Here is a 10,410-nt window from a genome sequence, read left to right on the forward strand (position 1 = left end):
TTCCCTCAGCCCCCCAACACACACACCGACTCCTCCCCCTGTTCCCTTTGGATCCAGGCCTTCAGGTTTCCTATTGACAGCTAAGCCCTGAATCCCTCCTTAGCAACTGTCAGAACAGGAGGAGGCCATTCAGCCCCTCAAGCCTGCTCCGCCATTCAATGAGATCATAGCTGATATGTGACCTAACTCCTTATAAACTGCCTTTGACCCACATCCCTTAATATCTTTTCTTCGCAAAAACCTATCAGTGTCAGGTTCATAATTAACAATTTGATCCAGCATCATTTGTGGAAGAGAATTCCAAACTTCCCCCACCCTTTGTGTGTAGGAATGTTTCCTAATTTCACTCCTGAAAGGTCGGCCTCTCATTTTTAGACTCTGCCCCTGAGTCCCAGACTCCCCCCAACCAGGAGAAATAGTTTCTCTCTATCGACCCCGCTCTGATCCCCTTAATATCTCAAAACTTTGATCAAATCCAGCCCCCCTTAACCCTCTAAATTCCAGGGGATACAAGCTGAGTTTGTGTTTAATCTCTCCTTGTAATTTAACCCTTGGAGTCCCGGTCTCATTCTGGTAAATCAACACTGCGCTCCCTCCGAGGTCAGTATATCCTTCCTAAGGTGTGGAGCCCAGATCATCTCACAGTGAGTCCAGGTGTGGGCTTTATATAGGCTGAAGTGTGCTAGCTGTGGATCTGCAGCTAACATCTCATCTCTGAATCAGATGATTGTAGGTTTAAAGTCCCACCCCAGAGCCTTGAGTACAAAAATCAAAGCCAACACTCCACTGCCAGAACCGAGGGTGTGTCAATGTATGACGGAGTGCTGTACCGTCAGAGGGTCAGTACTGAGGGGGTGCTGCACTGTCGGAGGGTCAGTACTGAGGGGGTGCTGCATTGTCGGAGGGTCAGTACTGAGGGAGTGCTGCACCGTCAGAGGGTCAGGACTGAGGGGGTGCTGCACTGTCGGAGGGTCAGTACTGAGGGGGTGCTGCACTGTCGGAGGGTCAGTACTGAGGGGGTGCTGCACTGTCGGAGGGTCAGTACTGAGGGGGTGCTGCACTGCCTGAGGTGCCGTCTTTCAGATGAGACATTAAAGCTGGGCCCCGTCTGCCGTCTCAGGTGGGTGTAAAAGATCCCATGGGTACTATATTTAAGAAGAGTGGGGTGGGGGTTCTCCCCATGTCCTGGAACCAAAACCACTAAAAAGAAACTGATGACCTGGGTTATCCTCAGATTGATGAAGGATCTTGCTGTGTGCAAATTGGCTACCGGCTTCCCTGCATTACAACAGTGAGCAGAGTTCAGAAATTAAAGCACTTCATTGTTTGGGGCCATAAAGCGCGATGGGACGCCCTGAGGCGGTGAGCGGCGCTAGATAAATGCATGTCCCCCTTTCACTTATTCTTGCTGCTTAACAGTGGCGAAGGCGCCTTTAAGAAGTGGGCGGGGCGCGGCTGACGTCAACCCCTGCCTTGTATGGTCATTGATGTGTGTCGGAAGGGACGTCCTCTCGTTGGCTGGGGACACAGTTTGAATCATCTTCTTGATGTAAATTTCTGGGAATGAGTGAGAGCAGTTTGATAAAATCTCTCACACATTTTGCAGCCACAAGTCTGGACGTGAATCGAGGAGGCGAAAGCATCTCTGGTGAGTAGAGATTTAAATATATATAATATATATATGTAGACATATATTAGTGAACAAAACAACAGGAAAAAAGTTTAGAAAAGTTTTTCAGAAGTTGGCCTTAAACTTTTTCCTGCCAGAGAAGTGTTGGTTTGCAATTGGCTATCAAATGGTAAGTAACCTGGTTACTTACATCTGTAAGTCTCTTTTTTTTTAAACCATTTTGCGGGAGAAAATATCTTTTTTCAGAGTTAGTTGGTGAGCTTTTTAAAGTTGTGCCTGTTGATGGAAGGTGCCACAATCACTTTTTCTTCCGAACTGAACTTTGAGCTGCACACGAAACAAAAACAGAAAATAGCTGGGAAAACCCAACAAGTCTGAGCACATCTCTGGCGAGAGAGAGAGATCAAGAGTTAACGTTTCGAGCCAGCGGGTCAGTTTAATGTGCTGTGTCCCAACGCTGAATACAAACTCTCTGTCTCTGCCGCCAAGGGTTGATTTTAGGGACCATCGAACAATCGGCACTGTCTCCAGGAGAGGAGGTTGGGGGACATAAGCAGAATTGATGGCCGCGTTAGAGGAATGATATACTTTCTCAGTGGGGGAGTGGGTTTCGTTAAGGCACAGTTCATGGTTCAGCACCTCCCCACTTTTTTTTTAGAAAAGGTGATGTTTTTGAGATGGTCCCTTAGGTGAACACGTGGATTTGGTTTCCAGTTTTGAAGTTTATAACTGTGCTGCTTGTAGTTTGTAAGAGTGATTGATTGGTTCATTCGGGATCACTCAGGGTGGATGGGTTGCTGCCAGCTCTGGTGGGTGGGGGTCGGGGGATGGGGGCGCGGGTCTGAAGAGTTCGAAATGAAAGTTAGATATTGGTGTGTGTTTGGGGAATCCCAATTTTTGAGTCCAGGAGAGTGTGTGTGTGAGAGAGAGAGAGAGCGTGTGTGTGTGTGAGAGAGATGTGTGTGAGAGAGTATGTGTGTGTGAGAGAGAGAGAGCGTGTGTGTGTGTGAGAGAGAATGTGTGTGAGAGAGAGAGAGAGCGTGTGTGTGTGAGAGAGAGATGTGTGTGAGAGAGAGAGTATGTGTGTGTGTGAGAGAGAGATGTGTGTGTGTGAGAGAGAGATGTGTGTGTGAGAGAGAGCGTGTGTGTGTGAGAGAGAGATGTGTGTGAGAGAGGGAGCGTGTGTGTGTGAGAGTGTATGTGTGTGAGAGAGCGTGTGTGTGTGAGAGAGAGAGTGTGTGTGAGGGAGAGAGCGTGTGTACGTGTGAGAGAGAGTATGTGTGTGTGAGAGAGAGAGCGTGTGTGTGTGTGAGAGAGAGAGTGTGTACGTGTGAGAGAGTGTGTATGTGTGTGAGAGAGAGTGTGTGGGAGAGGCTATGTGTGTGTGTGAGAGAGTGTATGTGTGAGAGAGAGTGTGTTTATTAAATTCCTTCTATTTGATGCTGTAGTTTTTGGAGTTATTTTCTCCCAGGGAGGAACAGGAGAGATTTGGTTTTCTGTTACTCGGCCCCTCAGGAAGTGTTAGCTCCGCCCTGCAATTGGAAAAACAAAAATGCCCCCGTGTGACCTGAAGACTGAGGGTAGTTGCGGTTTCTGTGGGGCCTGTAATGGACACTGGGGGAGGATGTTTGATATGGACACCTTCCTGGACAGTGGCACCAGAGTTACTCAGGGAAAGTAGCGCTTTTCCCCACCTCAGGACGTCCCAAAGCCTTTCACAGCCAACGAAGGACCTTTTTTTTGTGTGTGAGCTCACTGTTGTAATGTAGGAACCGCAGACAATTTACGCACAGCAAGATCCCACAAACAGCAATGTGATAATGATCAGATCATCTGGGTTTTTTTTTTAGTGATGTTGTTTAAGGGATAAATATTGGCCCCAGGACCACGGGGAGAACTCCCCCCACCCCCCACCACCACCCCACCCCCTGCTCTTCTTCCAAATAGTGGCGGTGGGATCTCCCCGCGACGCCTCCCTTGGCCGAATGTCAGTCTGGATTGTGAGCTCCTGGTCTTTGTACTGGGGGGGCTGGTGCCCACAACCCTGTGAGTCAGAAGTAAGTGTGCGACGGACTGAGACACTGACTCACTTTGCTGGGCCGACAGGGCTTCCATGGAGCTTGTGTCTCTGAATCCACCGCAGTTAGAAACAAAACAACATGTTTACAAAAATCAGCTGTTTCACCTGAGGACAGTTTTAACAATCTGAAGGATGGCAGACTTCAGTGCAATTTGGATGTGAGATTGACTCTCACTTTTACTGTTTTACGCTCGGACATTGAATGCAAAGTGTTCTGTCCGAGAGAGGGATGTCCTTCTCCTGCTGTGTGACTATGAACAACATCTGGAGTAAGGACTGGCTCCTTGTCCCTGTCTCCACGTCCTCCCATTTACCTTTATAACGTTTTCCGTTTTAATGTTGTGGGGCTAATATTCACCCACCCCCCTCCCACCCCAATGAATATCGCTGTCAAATAAAAATCGGATCTGGGTCACTATCGCATTGTCCTTTGTGGGATCTTGCTGTGCGCAAATTGGCTTTTGCTTTTCCCCCCATTACGATGGTGACCCCCACTTCATAAATGGAAGGGAGTCATTTGGCTGTGAGGCTCTTTGGGATATCTTGCAGCGGTTAAAGGCGTTACAGAAATGTGAGTTCTTCACCGGATATACAGTAGGCCATTCGGCCCATCTGCTCCGTGCCGGTGTTTCTGCTCCACACGAACCTCCTCCCACCCACCCCCCTCTCTCCATCTCACCCCATCACCCTATCCTTCCATTCCTTTCTCCCTCATGTGTTTATCCAGCTTCCCCCTAAAACACATCGATACTATTCACCTCCACCACTCCCTGTGGGAGCGAGTTCCACATTCTCCCCACTCTCTGGGTAAAGTGGTTTCTCCTGAATTCCCCATTGGGTTTATCGGTGATGATCTTATATCGATGGTCCCTAGTTCTGGTCTCCCCCACACACAAGAGGAAACAGTCTGTCTGTATCCAGGTGCGTGTTCCAGAAGGGTCTTGTCAGCAATGCCTACCACAGTCAAATAGCTCGCCAGCCAGCACTATTGTGGGGGGGGCAGGTAAAAGAGTTGCTGGTGGTGGGGGTGGGATGTTGTTGACACAAAGGGGTCATTCCAGCAGCCAGACCATGATCTCTATATTCCATCACCCTTCTCCCCACCCCCCTCCCTCACCCAACTCCAACATCCCCGACTGTAACACACTCTGAACAGGTTAATCTCTAAACACCCCCACCTTCCCCCCGCAGATACACCAGGAGACGATGAAGGAGGAGATCGGAGCCGGAGTGTCCTTCCTGGTCAGCATGGTCAGGAATCGCAGCAGGCTACATCAGGAAAAGATCGAGGAGTTTGGGGAGAAGCTCACTGCGATACTGTACCGAAAATACCAGAATCACTGGTACCCAGCCAATCCCAGCAAAGGACAAGCATACAGGTAAGCAAACAGCAGAGCCGCCCAGTACAATGGCTAGAATATTACAGCACAGAAATGGGCCATTCAGCCCATCTGCTCCGTGCCAGTGTTTCTGCTCCACACGAGCCTCCTCCCACCCCCTGTTCATCTCACCCCATCACCATATCCTTCTATTCCTTGCCCCCCGCCCCCCCATGTTTTTATCCAGCTTCCCCCTGAAAGAGCATAAAATATTGGACAGCACACCAGGGAGGACCCTCCTCACTATTTCTTGCATTGCGCTGAGGGACATTGTCCATCCACTTGCGAGAGCAGATGGAACAAGTCCTGGGATTGAGTCTCCACCCCAGAGACTTCAGCCCCATAATCCAGGCCGACACTCCACAGTGCCAGTGCCGAGGGGGCGCCGCGCTGTCAGAGGGTCGGTGCCAAAGGAGATGCTGGCCTTCAGGTGAAACTTTAAACCAAAGTTCCCGTCTGCCTCCTTGGTGGGTGTAAACGATCCCACGGCCACTATTTGGAAGAGGAGCAGGGGGAAGGTCCTGGGGCCAATATTTACCCCTCAACCAACATCACTAAAAAAACAGATGATCTGGGTCATTATCACCTTAATGTTTGTGGGAGCTTGCTGTGCACAAATTGGCCGCCACGTCTCCGACATTACACAGTGAACATACTTTTGAATAAGTATTTCATTGGCTGTGAAAGGTTTTGGGACATCCTGGGGTGGTGAAGGCGCCAGAGAAATGCAAGTCTTTGTTTTGAAAAAAAACAAAAAACTGCAGATGCTGGAAATCCAAAACAAAAACAAAAATACCTGGAATAACTCAGCAGGTCTGGCAGCATCTGCGGAGAGGAAAACAGTTAACGTTTCGAGTCCGTATGATTCTTCAACAGAACTAAGGAAAAATAGAAAAGAGGTGAAATATAAGGAGGTTTAAGAGGGGGTGGGACAGGTACAGCTGGATAGAGGGCCAGTGATGAGGTGGAGATAGCCAAAAGATGTCATAGACTAAAGGGCAAAGAGGTGGTGACGGTGGTGATATTATCTAAGGGATGTGCAAATGGGGACATTAAGGGTAGAAAGCAGGACGAGCAAGATACCAGGTAGCCCTAGTGGGGGTGGGGTGGGGGGGGAAGGGATCGAAATAGGCTAGAAGGTAAGAGATAAAACAATTGATGGAAATACATTTAAAAATAATGGAAATAGGTGGGAAAAGAAAAATCTATATAAATTATTGGAGAAAAGGGGGATCGGAAAGGCGGTGGGGATGGGGGAGAGAGTTCATTGATTGTCTTTGTTTTGAAAGTTGCTCGAAGTTGTCCCTGCAATACCGGCCTTTTCCCACCTGGGGGCGCCGCTGCTCAGTTTTAAATTTGGATGAGCAGCTGAACCGCTTAAAGCCCCTTTAAAGCTGAGACAATGAAATTTTAGGGGCATCTTAAAGGAAGGGAGATGGAGGTGGAGAGGTCTCGGGAGGGAATTCCAGAGTTTAGGGCCCCAGGCAGATGAAGGCACGGCCACCAATGGTGGAGCGATGGAAATCAGGGGATGCTCAAGGGGCTGCAATTGGAGGAAGGCAGAGATTTTGGAGGGTTGTCGGTCTGGAGGAGGTTCCAGAGATAGGGAGGGTTTTAGGGGCTGGAGGTGGTTACAGAGGTAGGGAGGGTTGTAGAGGCTGGAGGAGGTTACAGAGATAGGGAGGGTTGTAGAGGCTGGAGGAGGTTACAGAGGTAGGGAGGGTTGTAGAGGCTGGAGGAGGTTACAGAGATAGGGAGGGTTATAGAAGCTGGCGGAGGTTACAGAGATAAGGAGGGTTTTAGGGGCTAGAGGAGGTTACAGAGATAGGGAGGGTTGTAGGGGCTGGAGGAGGTTACAGAGATAGGGAGGGTTGTAGGGGCTGGAGGAGGTTACAGAGATAGGGAGGGTTGTAGGGACTGGAGGAGGTTACAGGGATAGGGAGGGTTGTAGGGACTGGAGGAGGTTACAGGGATAGGGAGGGTTGTAGGGACTGGAGGAGGTTACAGGGATAGGGAGGGTTGTAGGGACTGGAGGAGGTTACAGAGATAGGGAGGGTTGTAGGGACTGGAGGAGGTTACAGAGATAGGGAGTGTTGTAGGGACTGGAGGAGGTTACAGAGATAGGGAGGGTTGTAGGGGCTGGGGGAGGTTACAGAGATAGGGAGGGTTGTAGGGACTGGAGGAGGTTACAGAGATAGGGAGGGTTGTAGGGACTGGAGGAGGTTACAGAGATAGGGAGGGTTGTAGGGACTGGAGGAGGTTACAGAGATAGGGAGGGTTGTAGGGACTGGAGGAGGTTACAGAGATAGGGAGGGTTGTAGGGACTGGAGGAAGTTACAGAGATAGGGAGTGTTGTGGGGACAGTTTTGAAAACAAGGATGAAAGTTTTAAAATGGAGGCGTTGTTGGACTGGGACCTAATGTATGTCAGTGAGTGACGGGGTGAAGGCTGAACAGGACTTGGTACAACTTGGGAAAAGGGCCAGTAGGGTTCTGGATGGTCTAATGTCTGTCCTCTGGGATCCTTCAGTATATTTTTTCTCTCCCTGGTAGATGCATTCGGATAAACAGGAAACATAAAGCAGACCCATCCTTGTTGCTCGCTTGTCAAGACTGTGATCTGGAATATAACCAGTTGAGACTGCCCAAAGAGATTACGTTGTGGATTGATCCCCAGGAGGTGTGCTGCAGGTAAGTCTTCACCTGGATGGTTTAGCAACACAGTCACCACAGAGACAAACACAAGGAGCTCATCTGGAGAATTGTGTCCGATTCCGACTGCCTCACACTTTAGGAGGGAAGGCGAGGCCTTGGGGAGGGTGAGGGGGAGATTTACTCGAATGGCGCCAGGGAAGAGGGACTTCAGTTCATGTGGAGAGACTGGGGAAGCTGGGATTGTTCTCCTTAGAGCAGAGAAGGTTAAGGGGGAGATTGAATCGAGATGTTCAAAATCATGAGGGGGTTTGGATAGAGTCAATAAGGAGAAAGTGTTTCCAGTGGCAGGAGGGTCGGTAACCAGAGGGACACAGATTGAAGGGAATCGGAACCAGAGGGGGAGATGAGAATTTTTTTTACACAGTGAGTTGTTGTGATCTGGAAGGCGCTGCCTGAAAGGGGGGTGGATGCAGATTCAACAGGAACTTCCAAAGGGGGAATTGTGTCTGTCTGTCTCTCTCTCTCACTGCTGTGCTCTCTGTCTCTCCTTCTCTGTACGGTAAACCTTCCCTAGGCTGTGTTCTGCCAGTTTGTGTGGGTGTTTGTTGTTTATACCAGGTTGTTAGTGGCTGTGTCTCGCGTGTTGCTGCCTGACCCGATTCCCACTAAATCTTCATTTGAAATTCCTGCAGGTGTAGTGATGGGAGTCTGCCTTTCACTGTCGCTCAGTTTGGACAAGACTCCAGGAGGGCGGCATCGTTAGACTCTGAGCAAGGCAGCGCGTCCTCGGAGTGCAGCACACCTGACTGCCACTCGGAGACTTCGTCAGATGAAGGGGAACATGCCAAAGGTCAAACAGTGAAGGAAACTGCAGCAAAAACAGCTGAAGCTACTGGCAAGGTAAAGAGAACATTGAGCACCCAGTGCTGGGAGGGGTCGGAGTGAATGGTTCCAATACTCTCCGGGCCGATCTCCCACCTTCTACCCCTGGAAACTCATCAAAAACTCAACTGACCCCAGACCCAACTCACATTGAGTCCCGTTCACCCATCACTATCCTGTCGCTCACTGACCTACACTGGCTCCTGGTCCAGCAACACCTCCGTTTTTAAAAAAAAATCTCATCCTTATTTCAAATCCTTCCTCACCCCTCCCTATTTCTATAAACCCCTGGAACCCTCCCTATCTCCGTAACCTCCTCCAGCCCCTACAACCCTATCTCTGTAACCTCCACCAGCCCCTACAACCCTATCTCTGTAACCTCCTCCAGCCCCTACAACCCTCCCTATCACCATAACCTCCTCCAGCCCCAACCCTCCCTATCTCCATAATCTCCTGCAGCCCCTACAACCCTATCTCTGTAACCTCCTCCAGCCACTACAACCCTCCCTATCACCATAACCTCCTCCAGCCCCAACCCGCCCTATCTCCGTAATCTCCTCCAGCCCCTACAACCCTATCTCTTTTACCTTTTCCAGCCCCTACAACCCTCCCTATCTCTGTAACCTCCTCCAGCCCCTACAACCCTATCTCTGTAACCTCCTCCAGCCCCTACAACCCTCCCTATCTCCGTAATCTCCTCCAGCCCCTACAACCCTCCCTATCTCTGTAACCTCTTCCAGCCCCTACAACCCTCTGAGATCTCTGCGCTCCTCCAATTCTGGCCTCTTGACCATCCCCGCTTCCCATCGCTCTGCCATTGACGGCCATGTCTTCAGCTGCCTGGGGGCCCTAAACTCTGGAATTCCCTCCCTAAACTCACTCACTCCCTCCCGAACACAGTCTGTCTCTCTTTCTATCTGTGGGAACTGGCTGTGCAATTGTTGGCTGCCCACATTTCCTCTATTTACAACAGTGACCACACTTCAAATAAATTACTTCATTGGCTGTGAAACACTTTGGGACGTCCTGAGGTGGGGAAAGGCGCTAGAGAAATGCAAGTCCTTGCACATGGCCTGTGGAGACGGGGCTGGGGATTAAATGGAGCTTGTGTGTTTGATTTGTCATGTTTAATTGATTCAATAATTTTATCCCTTAGGTTTCTGGAAGTTTCTCCCAGTGCACTGCTGCGTGGCCTCTGTACCCTCACAAGCCGGTGCAGTATGCCACATTCTACCAACCCGTCCCCCTCATCAGCTACTACTTGATACCCGGACTGGACAAGGCCCTGCAACCTCCCCCAGGCTTCCTCCTGCCTCAGGTGCAGGCCCACTGCTCGAAGATCGGCAAAAGGCACAAGTGATGAAGGTCCTGGCTAGCAGAGGGATCGGATACCTCGCTCACACTGAGCTGTGCCAACCCTGTGCTTAACTGCTCCATTCTAACACCCATGGGCATGTTTGCAAGTGGCTGAGCTGTGTGTGTGTGAGCGCGGTGTGTGTGTGAGCGCGGAGTGTGTGTGTCTGTGAGCGTGGTGTGTGTGTGAGCGCGGTGTGTGTGTGTGTGTGTGTGTGTGTGACTGTGAGCGAGGTGTGTGTGTGAGCGCGGTGTGTGTGTGTGTGTGTGTGAGCGCGGTGTGTGTGTGTGTGTGAGCGCAGTGTGTGTGTGAGCGAGGTGTGTGAGTGTGAATGAGTCAGAGAGAAATGTTGCTGTATATAACATTCACTACTCACGTGTGTGTGTAAGGCCCACACTGCCTATGTGTGTTTGTGGGTTTACACTGCTGCT

General features: G+C 50.2%; 1 protein-coding gene across 1 annotated transcript; it reads left to right on the top strand.

Moving 5' to 3' along the window:
• Positions 1 to 4,916: 4,916 nt before the first annotated feature.
• Positions 4,917 to 10,119, top strand: LOC144671568 (protein BTG3-like). Its single transcript, XM_078533522.1, has 4 exons — positions 4,917 to 5,089; positions 7,642 to 7,779; positions 8,436 to 8,643; positions 9,782 to 10,119. Exons 1-4 carry the CDS (start codon positions 4,917 to 4,919, stop codon positions 9,983 to 9,985), a joined length of 723 nt encoding a protein of 240 aa, XP_078389648.1. The 3' UTR covers positions 9,986 to 10,119.
• The last annotated feature ends 291 nt before the right edge of the window (positions 10,120 to 10,410 follow it).

This window comes from Cetorhinus maximus, chromosome 33, assembly GCF_964194155.1.
Source record: "Cetorhinus maximus chromosome 33, sCetMax3.hap1.1, whole genome shotgun sequence".
In the NCBI taxonomy this organism is placed as follows: Eukaryota; Metazoa; Chordata; class Chondrichthyes; order Lamniformes; family Cetorhinidae; genus Cetorhinus; species Cetorhinus maximus.